The following is a 15,748-nucleotide window of genomic DNA, read 5'->3' as shown; positions in this document are numbered from 1 at the left end:
CATTGATGCATAGTACGTTTAATGTAGATACGTTTATCATATGGTTAAAACGTTCACATTGACAACTGCACCAGCATGGAAATCAACAAGGCAAAGACTACAACGAGACAGGAGAAACGGGAATGCCCTGAAAAATAGAAATACTAAAAATGAATTTTCTTTCAAAGTAGATAATAAATGGGATAATTATCAAGTCTAAAATCTTGACAAATCAGTGAAATAAAGTTAGCAGCTAAAAGCATCATACCTCCAGCGTTCTCACATTCCATCATTTGTGTTGTCTGGCAACCTGCATATGTTACGTCCTCGTCACTTCCGTCGTCACAATCCTTTGCGCAATCGCATTGGAAAGTTTTGTCTATGCACGTGAGTCCTCCCGACTGGCATGTGAACCACCCCGATGGGCAAAGCTGAAACAAATAAATCATAATGCAACCACAATCACATCTCCATCAACAAAGATGCTACCGAACAGTAACTAAGAAAACAATTTCATTTTGGAAATTCATGAGGGTATGAGCCGCGACGTTGTATGCCTGCATACTTGATGAAGCGCGTTATGTCAGCGTAAAGCGTTGCTCTTCGTACCTCATGTATTCAAAGATTAAATGTATTTCTTATATTTGCATTCTCTTTTCATTTCTGTCGGAGAACAGTCGTTAAAATATCCGTACTACCGGTATATTTATGAAGATTTTACACAGCATTCACATTCATCAGGGAACGGCTATCATTTCAATTTGTGAAGTTATGGAAGATAAATACATTGGAAATGTAAATTCTGGAAAGTGATCACATTGATGTAAATGATATCGCATGTATATTTCCTAGCATATAACATACTTGTTGATATGTCCCCGCAGCTACCGTAGGACAGTCGTGGGAATTACAGTCTGTCAACTCACTGGCACTTCCGGGACAGTTCTTTCCTCCATTAACGGGTTTGGGATTCGTACAAAATCGGGATCGGGATTGCTTGCCTCCTCCACACGACACAGAACATGACCCATAACCAGACCAGGAACTCCAAGCGCCATCAACTGGGATTCAAAGAAAGGATACAATTGAAATCAGTTTAAAAAGCCACACCCCCCCCATGCTTCACATTGACTGCGCCTTATATTCCAGTTCAACACGACCCAAAAAAAAAAGCTACAGATGCGAGGATTGACCCAACGTCTTCACACAGATAACCATAAATCAAAAGTTGACTACTTACTTATGCACACTTGTGTGTTACAATTCTGGTTGCTAGTGGTGGGTCCACTGCAGAGGCCGCCACCGTGCTGGGGAGCGGGATTGGTACAGGTGCGCTGTCTCTCCTGTGTCCCGCCTCCACACGTCACTGTACAACTTCCCCAACTACCCCAACTGCTGAAGCGTCCATCAACTTCAATATTTTTTCATCATTATGTTATCAAGAGACAAGACTTTTTCTGTAGTTTTACCAACACTGAGACCATTCACATTCAGGAGAACAGAACGATAAATGAATTAATGGTGGTCCCAGTGGCGCCGTGTTTGCCCCACACTATATATTATATTCTTTATGAAATTGATCACTGTTCGTTACCTTCACTATTTCATTACTGCTCACTTACTTGGACACGGCTGTGTATTACAGGACTGGGTCGACGTGTCGGAGTTTGGACAACTTTTCCCATTATATTGAGGAGCAGGGTTTGTGCACGTGCGCTTTCGAGACTGGGAACCTCCGCCGCACGTCACAGAACAGGAACCCCAACTTCCCCAACTTGCCCATTGACCATCAACTGTAAATCATAACACTTAACATAAAGCATATCTTTTATTAGTGAACAGTACAATTTCTGGTGAGCGAATATTTCTTGCCGCGAAACAGGCCTTTGATGTATCTCGTATTTGTTTAAGATTATCTTGATCTCGAATATTGGTAGCTGAGAACCAGTTCATCACTGGTGAAGCGCGAACTAAAGTCGTCGCGAATAAAAGTTGGTTTAAAGAATCAAAGGAAGATGACCTTATAATCAATGACGTAGCTGACGAAAAATCAAATAATTCTGATAATTACGAAATGTTCTTTGGATTTACTAACTTGGACAGTTGTGGGTGTTACAAGTCTGAGATGAAGAAGACATCCCTGCACACGCTTTACCCAGGTACATGGGGGCTGGGTTTGAGCAGGAGCGAGTCCTGGTCTGAATACCACCTCCACACGTGACCGTGCATGCACCATAAGACGCCCAGGCTGCCCAGTTCCCATCGACTGTTAAGGAAAACATAACACGGATTTAATCTATAACTAAAGTGGACATAAGAGTCGATTTTCTGTTCACCTAATATTTTATCACTCTGATTAATCAATACTGACTACCAAATATCTCTATTTGATTGTTTTCTTGGTTAACAATGTACTGTAGAATCAGGATACACGTTATGGCTGTTGCATGTTGTGGAATCTCTAAGTATAGCCCTTATATACCGAGAGTTTTATCACAATTTCACTGAAACAGTTCAACTGAACAAATTTTCTAATCACAAAATGCTCATCCATACAATTCCATCCCAATAATGAAAAGGTATAATTATAAAGAATGGAACCAACTATAATGATTCTACAGCAAGTTTTGATCACATACTTGGACAATTGTGCGTGTTGCAGTTTCTGGAACTGGAGGTTGACCCTGAGCAGGATTTCCCTAGGTACTGAGGGGTAGGATTTGTACAGGTGCGACTTCTGGACTGTGTCCCACTTCCACACGTCTTAGAACAGGTACCATAGCTTGACCACGCTGACCATCCGCCATCAACTGACACATGTAGAATACGTCACAAACATGTAAAATACGTCAAACTCTTGTAGAATACGTCACACACATGTACAATACGTCAACGTAACTTTCAAACGACATATTTTGTTTCTTCTCTGAGTTGCATGAAAACAAAAATTAAATACAATATCTGAAAACATAATTGTCTTTGTTATTGTATGATTGTCTATGTAAATTAAGCTGAAACTACTTGAATTATCAGATAGCCATTAAAATTCCATCTGCATGTGAGCAATCATCACCATGTACAGTGTATATACACATACAGATATTCTAAGTTAGCGTTGTAAATAAGTACCTGTAGGTTTACATTCTTTCATGAATATCTGCAGATTGTTTAAGCTGAATCTCGTACACACGTGACCATAATTATAACGTCAAGTAGAAGAGTTTGTGCTTACTTGGACAGTTGTGTGTGTTGCAGTAACGAGAACTGCTGGAAGATCCAGAACACGAGTTTCCATTGTAAGCAGGAGCTGGGTTTGTACAAGAACGACTTCGTGACTGTTTTCCGGTTCCACAGGTCTTGGAACAGCTTCCGTAACCTGACCAAGCGGACCACCCGCCGTGAACTAAACAAAATGGAGAGGACATTTATCATTGTTATACCTTTGTAAATTACTTTCTATATAAATCAATACCACAAAAAAGTCCAATAATTCAAATGTTCTCACAGAAAAATGTTGACCGGTCCTTTTTTTGTTGGACTGTTCAGTCAACATCGAGTGAACTTTTGACTTATAACCTCACGCGTAATTTACGGCAATACGACCAATTCGCGAACCCCTCTAAAGAGTAATGTAAATATCAACATCCGTCTGCAATAAGATTTCTCAATGGACAGGTTCGCTGAATACAGCGATCGCAAAATCGAACACTGAATTGTTACTGATTGAATAATATGTATGTACATCTACCATCAGCCTCCGTTTTATTATTTGATACCTTTAATGAGAGAAGGTATAACAAAACATTTGTAGACTGAGTTTTCGGTCAACGTGTGTTATGTTAGACCCTCAAATCAAACCTCCAGCCTCAGGCAACAGTTTGGTCCTCAGGTCCAACATAACACATGTTGACCTCAAACTCAGTCAACAAATATATAGTGCAGTGAGTAAATACGTATCATTGGGCCTTTTCCACTTATTTTTATCTCTACTAATGTTTATCACAATATGGTCATTTCACATACAAATTGTAACGTCTCCGTTTGAGTAAGAAAACAAAAACCCAACAACAATTAAGCAAACAATCACAGTTCTATTGTTTCTTTGTGCTTGAGGAAAAAAGTCCCATGCTTTGGACGTCTATCACACACATGAACAAATCCGTATGCTAGTACATGTATATTCTTTTGAGGGGTTCGTATATTTAATTGCATATGTCATTCATTATCATCGTGTATCTGCCTTCTGTAAATTATCAGTTCTGAAGGCATCAGAGAATTATGTTTAAATTAAAACTTTTAACATTTCATTAAATTAAATATTTGAATAAAGATTAATTTTTTTTAACAAGATTACTTGCGGACTACTAAAATGTTACATACCCGGACAGTGGTGACTGTTACAGCTCTGAGAGGAAGTAGATGATCCGGAACACGTGTTTCCGCCGTGGGCGGGGGCGGGATTTGTGCAACTTCGACTTCGAGACCGCGTACCGGAACCACATGATCGAGTGCATGATCCATATCCGGACCAAGACGACCACCCGCCATGGACTGTACATAAAGATATACAGAATAGAAACAGTACAGAACTGAACTGAAAAGATTGACAAATAAAGATGTATGTAATTACCGTTAGAAAATTGCATACTAAATTGTGTATTTGACATATTGTATTTGACATACTTGCGCAGCTGTGTGTGTTGCAGCTTTGTGACGATGTCGATGATCCGGCACAATTGTTTCCACCGTTTGAGGGTCTGGGATTAGTACAGCTGCGGCTTCTAGACCTAGTTCCTGATCCACAAGATCTCGTACAGGATCCATACCCCGACCAATTCGACCACCCACCATGAACTGTAATTATCATGTTATTTCAGGATAAGATGCTTAAAAATCCTTTAAATGACATGTGAGAGATTCGATATCCACCAATTAACAATGGGTGTTGTATTAACACATTAAGTTCAGATGTTAATTAATACATCATCAAATACTTATTGCTACTGAAAATTCCATTGACCTGGAGGATTTGAAAACTCCCAGGAACCAGTGGAACCCCAACCCGTGCTCACGGCGATATAGTTGACCTTAATAGAGGAGTCAGAAAAGTCCAGAAGGGTGCTGGATCCATAGGTTGTGCCTTTTCCTAGCCTGATCCTTGATCCGCCCCATCCAACCCAGAAGTAATTGTAGCCGCTGCAGCTGAGTACTCGGCCTGAGTATTGCCTGTAACAGTGTCCCTGTTTGCCCTTCCGCATGCAACATTTTCCATTCCCCCATCCACCGATGACAATCTCATACAGCGGACCACTGTCACGATCATACGTCATCAAAGCCACGTGAGCGTCGTTACAGGCTCGCACTCGGAAAGTGACGTAATCTTTCCCGGCGCAGGTAATGCCGTATCTACTGATGCTGTGGTAGCTGTACGCATTTGGTGTGCTAAACAAGACTGCATTACTACCTGAAAGTAGAACAGTTGTTTATATCATGTGTCTACGGTATGACTGTTGAGTTAGCGCGGGAAATGTAGCCATGTTCTCTGACAAAAGGTTGGAAATATGGCTCAAAGTTATTTACTTAAATCCAAGTTTTTAATTCTCCTGTGATGATGTGACATCTATTTTGTGTTGACTCATGCCTTAAAATCATTCTTTTTAAAAAGGAGATGTGAATTAGCTGATATACCTTTTATCATTTTTTACGGTGCTAGCATTTTTACGAAAAGTACATATACATGTATCCAGGTGACCGTGCAAAGGACACCGCATTTCCATAAAATCTAGACAATTCGAGGTAACCATGTTATCAATCTCTGCCGTTTTTTTTATCAGGGTCGTCTAAATGAATGCACAGCTCGGACTTTTTCGATCGCAGCGATCCATTATAGAGCTAGCAGTGCAAGCCATTAGAGCTAGCAGTGCGAGTCATTAGATCTAGCAGTGCGAGCCATCCCGCTGGTTTTCTCCGCTAGATATATCTAGCTTACAGTCGACTTTGATCTTCGGAATACAACTAAATCATGTGCAAGACAATTCCCCCCCCCCCCCCCCCCCTCACGTCAGTGGTGACTTAGAACTGGTCACGTACTGACAGGGATGTATCGGAACAATTAATTGTTTACATAGATAAATCTGGATCGCATTAAATTGTTAGTAGGCTCTATGATAAAATCCTGAGCACTGCCTGGGGAATCCAGACCAGACTGTAAGACTCCGTGTTGTCAGAGAAAATAGGTATCCTTCTTCTTCTGATTCACTTAGATACCATTGTTTATTTGTTTCTATGCTTGTATAGCTTTATAACTGCCAATGTTGTTCTTATTGTTGTTTTAGATGGCAATAAACAGATGTAGGGAATGGGAGAGAGAAAGAGGGAGGGGGGGGAGGGTGTTTGTTTGGGAGCGTGGGCGGAGGTGTGCGGTCCCTGAGTTCTTTTCTTGTTTTGTTCTATATGCTTCTATACAATTTTCCCATTCTGATTTATATCAAATTATTCAACTTTAATCTATGCAATGTTCTTAAAATGCATGCACTTGTAACCTTTATTTTAAAAACACCATTCCAACGACACAATCCAGTGTGTGTCCAGTTTAAGGTATGAATATGACTGCATCTATAAAACAAAATGAGTTCAGTAAAATCTTAAAATATTTAGGTCGTTGTTAATCTTTCTTATCTTTTAATCTTTAATGGTCAGAGGGTTTCAAAACACCCATTTACAGCTACAGATAAACCGATTATCTGAAAGCAAAAATTTAACTTTCTGTACCGAACAGATTATCAGCTCTACACATTACATACCGCAGATATAAAGTTGGTTTCCTTTCTAGTACTCGCCTACAGAGTGACGATATTTCGATACTAAATATCAGCGTTTGTATTAAGTTTGTCTAAATACTAAATACATGACATTTCTACCTGTCTAATCCGACACGAGTGTACTCTGTTTTACTGTACAGTTCTACCTGTCTAATCCGACACGAGTGTACTCTGTTTACAGTACATTTCTACCTGTCTAATCCGACACGAGTGTACTCTGTTTTACAATACAATTCTACCTGTCTAATCCAACACGAGTGTACTCTGTTTTACAATACAATTCTACCTGTCTAATCCAACACGAGTGTACTCTGTTTTACAATACAATTCTACCTGTCTAATCCGACACGAGTGTATTCTGTTTTACAATACAATTCTACCTGTCTAATCCGACAGGAGTGTACTATGTATTACAGTACAGTTCTACCTATCTAATCCGACACGAGTGTACAAATGTTGGCGTTATAGCGGGGGATCACTGTATGTCTAACCGTATGTCGGATAAGGAAGGTTTCACAGTGTATTCTCCCTCCCTCTATTTTTTGTTCATTGTAATCTAATTCCTTTATGTAAGGCAAATAATGATGATAATAATAAAAAGATTCTCAGGCAAAAACTTTCAAATTTTTGATAGGCATGTATGAAGTATTTATTTTTTACTTGGCTGTAGCATGAGTTATCTTTCCTTTTCATGTTGACTGTAGCACGAGTTATCTTTTCTTTCTCATGTACATGTTTATATACAATAAGCAATGAATTCCTCATTCTTATACAAAAAATAGTTTCACATTACTTATTATTAAGCGTATACACATTTAATATTATTCGTCAACACTTGTACATAAATAAGTATGTATTTAATGATTATTTGATCACAAATATACTTACAATATTATTAACAAACAACCATTTGAAAGTGTTACATTAAATATCTATAACACAAGAGATACTCTTTTTTACACAAATAAGAATCGAAGAAACCAACAACAACAACAACAACAACAAAATAAATAAATAAAAAAAAAAATATAAAAAAAAAATAAATCAAAAAATCAACAACAACAAAAAAAAAAAAAATAAAAAAAAATCATGCAACACTTTTTTAACGGATACGGTGGTGCCTGAGAAACTATTGATTTTCGTTGTTGTTGGTCTAACAGAGATATATGATAGAGTTTCTGGGATGGCTTTTCAGAGGTACCTGTAGTGCAGTTATGTTCTAGATTACTTCGGAATGTAATGGACGATTTTCGGTATTCGTTTATGCATCATATTTCTGTAACACCCATCAACCATACTTCATTCAAATAGATAGATTGATTGATTGTATCTTGTTTAACGTCCCTCTCGAGAATTTTCACTCATATGTCCCAGAGACGTCACCAAGACCGGTGAAGGTCTTCAAATTTAGGCCTATGCTCGGCTCTTACGGCCATTGAGCAGTGGGGGTCCTTTAGCGTGCCACACCTACTGTGACACGGAACATCCGTTTTTAAGGTCATCTCCGAGGACCCGTGACATTCACACCTGATGCCGCAATCTCTACCCAGAGTTGTTGTTCCTTGCTTTCACTTACACGAACTGTCACTCTCTCTTTTAACGACTTACAGCTGTCGCGACCGGGATTCGAACCCCGACCTTCCGCATGCGGGGCAAACGCTCTACCTCTAAACCACCGCAGCGATTCATTCAAACGGAAGAAAAGCGTGATAACATTAGGCTTCATTTCTTATCCTGTTACGAAGTACATTCCAAATTAAAATATGAGCGAAATTTTCTTGAAAATCGGTTGCAAGAGGTAAAAGTATTTTTGACTAATTACAATATTTACCGAGTATAATGAAGTATGCCTATCTATATTTTTTCCGCTCGTGAACAATATCTCGTTATGCAATGCAATATATATTTTGATATGTCTATATACCGCCATGCCAACCATTTTATTTTGAGTATAAACACAGATTTCTTCACAGAGCGCAAAATTAAAAAAACAGTGATCCCCCGTTATAACGCCAACATTTGTACCTCGGCAATTTTGGCATTATAACGGGGGTGGCATTATATCGGGTGAGGGTGTGTGTGTGTGTGTGTACAGCTGTCATAAGAAATCAAACAAATTTTATCTACTACATCAATGTGCTATTAGATTTCGATGTGTCCGCAAAACTCAGATTAAAAAAAAACAAACTGCATATTTGAATTCAGATGCATATGATTATCGTTTACGTAACTTATTTTGATACCTGGAGGACTAACGGCGGATAATTGGTTAAGCCTGCTCACTCAAATTTTCCTGCCGTTGATTGGCGATAATTATCGGGGGATGATTATAACGGTAATTGACCAAATCGTACCTGTAAATACGTTGGCGGATGGCGGTATGCGGGGGATGGCGTTATAACGGGGTTTTACATAGCGAGGAAAACGGGGCTTTGAACTTTTTTGGCGATATGCGGGGGTGGCGTTATAACGGGGGCAATATAGCGGGGGATCACTGTAGTTAGACCCTCCTTCAAGATTTATTTATCTTTTGAGAAGATTAGGTGGGCTCTTTTGGATTCTTTTACGAAAGAGGGGTAAGGTACGTATATGGATATCCTCTTTTGCACACTACTTTAACAAAGGATGCTTTTCTTAAATATTTAAAATGTCCCAAAAGTCATTAAAAAATTTCTGTTTGTTACGTTTGATAAAATTCTGCGATGGACACTCGTGTGACGTGACTTAGATTGACGCATGCTTATAAACATCAATAGAAATCAGATTTGGAAAACTCGCTGAAAAATGTGTTGTTTTCTATACATCTCCATTGATGATTCGACCTAATTAACCTTCTACCAAATGACTCTCAGAATTAAATCAATCTCATAACAGTCTCTGAATGTCATGAAATTGAAGTGGATAAACGTTTTTGAAATAAAAATTAATAGACCTTGATATTGCTATTATGATTCGACGTAAATGGCATTAAGTTTTATCACTGATATTTGAATTCATTACTGATTATCTTACAAATGGGTGACCATTTTCGTATTACTGCCGATTTGGATTTTAGTTGTACTGTTGCTTGAGCTTTCGTTTTTAATAGCCTACAGCAGTATGACTGAAATTAATACGCCCATCCTAAATTCACTCTGCAGGAGGTAAATGCGATGTATATTGCAATATTGCAAACAGTTTATGCAAGCGATTAAAAAGACGAAAACGAGAGAGAGAGAGAGAGAGAGAGAGAGAGAGAGAGAGAGAGAGAGAGAGAGATATTAGGTATATAAATTTCTGTTGACAAATATATAAATAAATTTACCTTGAATTACCAACAGAATATACACAATTAGAGGCCGGTACATAGCGTGGTTTTAGGATGTGGGTAAATGACCAATTTTTATTCTAATTCTAATAACTTCTCGCACTACTTTTTAATTAATTGTATAATCTGATAATTCCTTTTAAACCTTATAAGGTCAAGATCTTTCTTTATATAATAAAACTAGACACGTTATGAAAAGTTTTCCGTGTTTAATGATTACGGCTATGTTAACTCTGTTGCGTTAATTTTGGTCTTTAACAAGGACATTGAGTGAATGGCATACACGAGCATGTAGCAGAGTGACCATGCAATATAGAACGTTATAAGCCTAGAGGAATGTGGTGTCAAGCTTCTTCTCTGTCGTATCCACGAATTGAGTGTTATGAGTCAAGATAAAATGTCGTCTAATTTATTCAAAAGTTTTTTTTCTCTTCCTGATTATGGTATACATTTGTGTACAGAAGTACCACTTATTCATTTCACGGGGCTCGTCTATCATTCCACGGATCTCATTTTTCATTTCACGTACCGCGTCTATCATTCCACGGATCGCGTCTATCATTCCACGGACCGCGTCTATCATTCCACAGACCGCGTCTATCACTTCACGGGTCACGACTATTATTTTACGGATCACGTACATTGTTTCACGGACCGCAGCTATTATTTCAGTGAAAATGTAGATCACACGACCGCCTTTCAAATACCGATACCTGCCAAGGCCAATTCGAAAATTGAGTTATCTTTCCTTGATCCGGAACGTACTGCGCTTGCGTAATTTAGTTTAAGATTAGTAGTAGAGTAGTATAATGTTGATAAAGATTCACAATACATTAGTTTTCTTCATACATGTGAAAACAACCAACTTTGCATGTATAGATAATTGGAAAATTACCAACTCGCATAGATCTATGTTTGATAATTTTTACATATATAATTCAATGGAGGATCCAAGATTTCCGAAAAGGGGAGGATACATGGGAAAATCAAGTATTAGTCAAAATATACTCAGCCATTTTGGGTGCCAAATCTAGAGTTTTACTCATATTATTTTGTAAAATTGTGACGAAAGGGGTGGGGGGGGGGGGGGGGGGTGGGCTCTAATTTCTGTTATGATACCATACACGCCGACATAATAACACATCTCAGGGGGCTAAAAACGTGGAAAAGAGGGAAGGTACAGAGAGTCAAAAGCAATACAATGTTCAAACTTACTTATCCCCCAAAGAGTACATTTGAGAGTGGCACCCCCCCCCCAACCGCCGATACCACACCTATGAAAAATAATTTATATCAGTCGAGCTATTTAACAAATGAAAGATAATTTTAATTTAATTAGCTATTTTGCTGCATTTGAATATATCAGTTTTAAAAACAATCCCTCCTGCATGCTGCACATGTACTAAATGACTTGCAGAGTGGACACGTCCAGTTACTTGGGTGAGAGTTATCCCAACAACATAATCTGGTTTACTTTTGAAAGAGTTGGTTGGTAGTGGTGGAATAACTTGAGCCCTGATGAAACAGTGAGAACATTCCTAATCTATACAGGTGGGGTTTTTTTTGGGGGGGGGAGGGGGTGTATCATGAAACACTTGTCGATCCTCGTAAAAACCCGAGCTTTGAGCTGATGAGTTGCCATCATCTTTAAGAAATCAGTAGATGTGTTCTGAATTTGTACAAAATAATTATGTAAGTCGTTATTGGAGACATTTGGAAACAAGTGAATGATCGATTACCAATTCGATTTTAAAAGTTTTTCATCTTTTTTTTTTTCTTTTTAAAAAATCACGCCTCTGACTCGATGAAGAAGTTCTTTTTTCCATTTAATACCACTTTCTTACCCTCACGTAGAAAATTTTCAACTGTTTAATTGACCAGTTTTCGATTTCAGCATCCACACTCAATATTGCATAATTAGCTAACCACAAAAAACACAAACAAAAACACCCCACCCCCCACTGAAATATTGCGCAGTATGATTGTGTTATTACCCGGAAGTTGTCATATATGTATATAAGTTATCCTGGACCAATTGTGGTAGACCCATAGTGTGCATATAATAACATACATGTAACGCCAGTATATCTCCACCCTCTACTTATATTACCGTTTGAGAAGTAGACGAAAAAGATCTACTGGAGATCAGGACTAAATTGCGAGAAGGGCTGACTTTTACAATTTACGGCTGACTTTGACACTATTCTCTTTAGAGAAGTCGAAAGGCATAGCCTTCATCGACTTCTCTTCGCAAGCATTCATGTTTTGATTTTGGAAAACGTGTAAATGCCGGAGTCAGTGACAGGTTATGCTTCGACCGACTTTTCGACTCAGATGTGCCCGGATTTACGCAATAGACAAGTTGTTTTCAAACATTTAACAGCAATGCACAAACCCGTCACAAGGAAATCAAAATTTACTTGCTATTAATCCATTTTCTACATGTCCCCTGTCCCGGGTTTACGTTAACTGGTCTTGGGAGCTGTCACAATAGGGGACCAGTTAAGAGAAAAGCATAGTTGTGATTTAAACCCAGGACAGGGACATATTGAAAATGGCACATCTGAATCGAAAAGTCGGTCGAAGCATAAACCGTTACCGACTCCGGCATTTACACGTTTTCCAGAATCAAAACATGAATACTTGCGAAGAGAAGTCGATGAAGGCTATTTTAATATACGGAAACCTTTTCCTGACATATTTGTACATACATGAATAAGCGATGAACCGAGGCAATGTACAGAAATGTTAGTTGTCCAAAGAGTATCGAGTTGTTCCGGTTCCTTTCCATACTCGTACTATTTCTCACAGGCATTTGAGAAGAAGTAGACGATATTTGACGGTTGATTATAGCCGATAGATGGACTTTATTTCCGGTTCACCATGACGATGCGAGATATAAGACCTTGACAGAGTTGCCTCTAAACAGTAGGGGGTCTAATTATCACATTATATCAAATTTTTCTCCGAAATTTTCAAGCGATGCAGCTGATAAAAAAGAAAACCAAGATGGCGGCGTGATATACCTTGTGAATATTATGTTTACAGGAAGACAATTTTTTAAATTATAGATATTTAATTAAAACGTCGAGTGTCTGTGCTATTTCTGTTACAGTAGAGTCTATGTGACCTAACATCCCCATATATTCCTCCTGCACCCCTGCTTCCATGGGGATCCGGGTTAGAATAGGTCCTCAGTACCCCCAATCTAATTAAAATTAGATCTTTGATCTGCTCATGCAATCGCTACGTAGCGATTCCATGAGCGGATCAAAGATCTAATTTTAATTAGATTGCAGTACCCCTTGCTTATCGTAGAATTAAGGCGGTTAAATAGGGCTGTCCTTTGGATGAGACCGCAAAAACCGAGGCCCCATGTCGCAACAGGTGTGGCACGAAGAATATCCGTCCCTGCTCAAAGGCCATAAGCGCCGAGCATAGGCCTAAATTTCGCAGCCCTTCACCGCCAATGGTGACATTTTCTCTCGATGGACGTTAAACAGTGTCGAGGACGGGAACCAGACTGGTGGTTTTCATAACGTACTAGAATTACTTTTGAATATTTACGTCCAATATTTGTGTTTATTATAAATGAAGACCGAATACGTACTTCATATTGGATAGAATGAATAGATATAAAAACCAACGGGGTTCGAATTGACTGAACATTACGTAACATGGCTATCTTTAAAAAACGAAATCATTTGAAGTTGCGACTATTTGGTTCACATGGGGATAAATGTTTGGACAAAAATATACTAGGAAAATATGCAAGGAATTTTTTGATATTATGATGCCAGAATACAGTGACCTGCGCCGTAAATCGACGATTCTTATGAGGGGTGGATCTGTAGCTCTCTGGTATGACCAAATATTTTCTAAGAGAGCTACAGATCTGCATTAGTGCAGATGCACATGCAATTCCAAATTGTCGGTACGCTTAGCACGCACTGTGTTGTATATGTGTTTGATTGAATAAACTGTATAACAACTTCACATTTTATGATAAAAGAAAACGCAAACCTCCTGCATAATAAACTTACATGTACATCCAATTTATCATGTTGCGATGGCTTTTTGTAAAGTTTGAACATGAATCAATGTATCTGTGCGAGTTAAGATTTTACATCTACAATGCATGTATGTATGCAAAAATGAAATGAATTGTTTTTATTTCTTAATAATTGTCAGATAAATGAAAGAAGTTCATGTGGTTTAAAACCTAACAGTCGTAATATAATAATATTGTAACGTACAGTGATCTGAACACGCTCACCGTTGCTTAGAAAAATACTACCATATCACTATAAACGCTACACGCAGCTCTCTAGCGAAGCAGTATAGAAATTCCCTACATACTGTTCCCTACACTTCCTATGCTCAGGGAAGCTTCGTTTCGAAGCTTAGCATGAATCTCCTCTGATTGTTTGGCACCTCTTCGGCAGAGGCATCCGCCGTTCACGACGACAACCGCTGTCGTCCCGGGACGAAACCCCACCCGTACATGGACACAAAGTCCCAGAGATACTCTATCAGAAGCAGCCCCCCTCCCACCACCAAACATCAGCCACTACCCTGCCACGATTGTGTAACGTGCAGCGGTTTGAACACGCTCGTCTTTGCTTTTGCGTGATCAAGAGAAATCACCAAAAAAGATAGCTCAAGAGCGAGGCAGTAGAAGTTCCCTGTATAAATGCCAACAAGTCGATATTACATATATTTAACGATATTGTGCTTCCATACCATACGCAGGTTTAAATGTCCAAGTCAGCCGTTGATTGTGAAAGTCAGCCCTTCTCGCAAAAGTCCACTTGTAGCTCTCCACTCGGCCAAATACGTTAGAATACAAAGAGAGATAACTCTTAACGAACCATACCTTCTTTCAGATCGGTAACGTTGGCTACTAGTAACCAGCTACTAGTAACTGGCTACTTAAAAAGAGAAAAGTTGGCTACTAGTAGCCAGTTACTTGATCCAGGAAAAGTTAGCTACTAGTAGTCAGTTACTAGTAGCCAGCTACTAAAAGAAAGAAAAGTTAGCTACTCGTACCCAGCTACTACAAAATATAAAAATTATAATTAGTGATAGCCAGCTACCAAATAAAAATTAATGAGCTTGAAAATTATTATCTGTCAGATTTATTTCTAAAGAGGACGAGCAGTCGTATGAAATTTCTTGCTCAATCATCTCCAATTGCATAACGTTGCAATGCAAAATACGAATAAACTTTTTCAACTGAGTGTTTACTTTAAAAATGATACGGATTGAATTCAGACCTACAATCATTTGATATACCATCCATTTTGAGATATCTGCTACTTTTACAATTTAATACAACTTTGTGTTTGTATTAGATATCTGACAAATTTACGACTATACATATGGCAAGAAGTGATAGATGGTGTTTTGATACGCCACGAATTTTCAGATATCGCTTTTTAGGAAATCAGTTACTTATACATTTTGATTTTCGGTGCAATGAAATTTCAAGATATGTGTGAATACCTTAAGGAACTCCGTGTTTATATTGTATATTTCACTAATTTACAACAATACGTATGGCGAGTAGTGATATTGCGTATCGTGATATGTCATCAATTTTCAGATATCACGCTTAAGGAAGTCAGCTACTTATGTCTTT

At 38.5% G+C, this 15,748-nt stretch overlaps 1 protein-coding gene across 1 annotated transcript; it reads right to left on the bottom strand.

Moving 5' to 3' along the window:
* Nucleotides 1-53: 53 nt before the first annotated feature.
* Nucleotides 54-5,677, bottom strand: LOC125656272 (coadhesin-like). The gene is made up of 12 exons (XM_056145853.1): nt 5,668-5,677; nt 5,000-5,443; nt 4,663-4,833; nt 4,360-4,530; nt 3,212-3,382; nt 2,619-2,789; nt 2,075-2,245; nt 1,602-1,772; nt 1,220-1,390; nt 844-1,040; nt 248-410; nt 54-127 (listed from the first exon to the last, which is right to left on the bottom strand). Exons 1-12 carry the CDS (start codon nt 5,675-5,677, stop codon nt 54-56), a joined length of 2,085 nt encoding a protein of 694 aa, XP_056001828.1.
* Between the last annotated feature and the right edge of the window lie 10,071 nt (nt 5,678-15,748).

This window comes from Ostrea edulis, chromosome 7 (assembly GCF_947568905.1).
Source record: "Ostrea edulis chromosome 7, xbOstEdul1.1, whole genome shotgun sequence".
NCBI lineage: Eukaryota > Metazoa > Mollusca > Bivalvia > Ostreida > Ostreidae > Ostrea > Ostrea edulis.
Note: the sequence above shows the minus strand (reverse complement) of the source record. Positions and strands in the feature narration are given on the sequence as shown.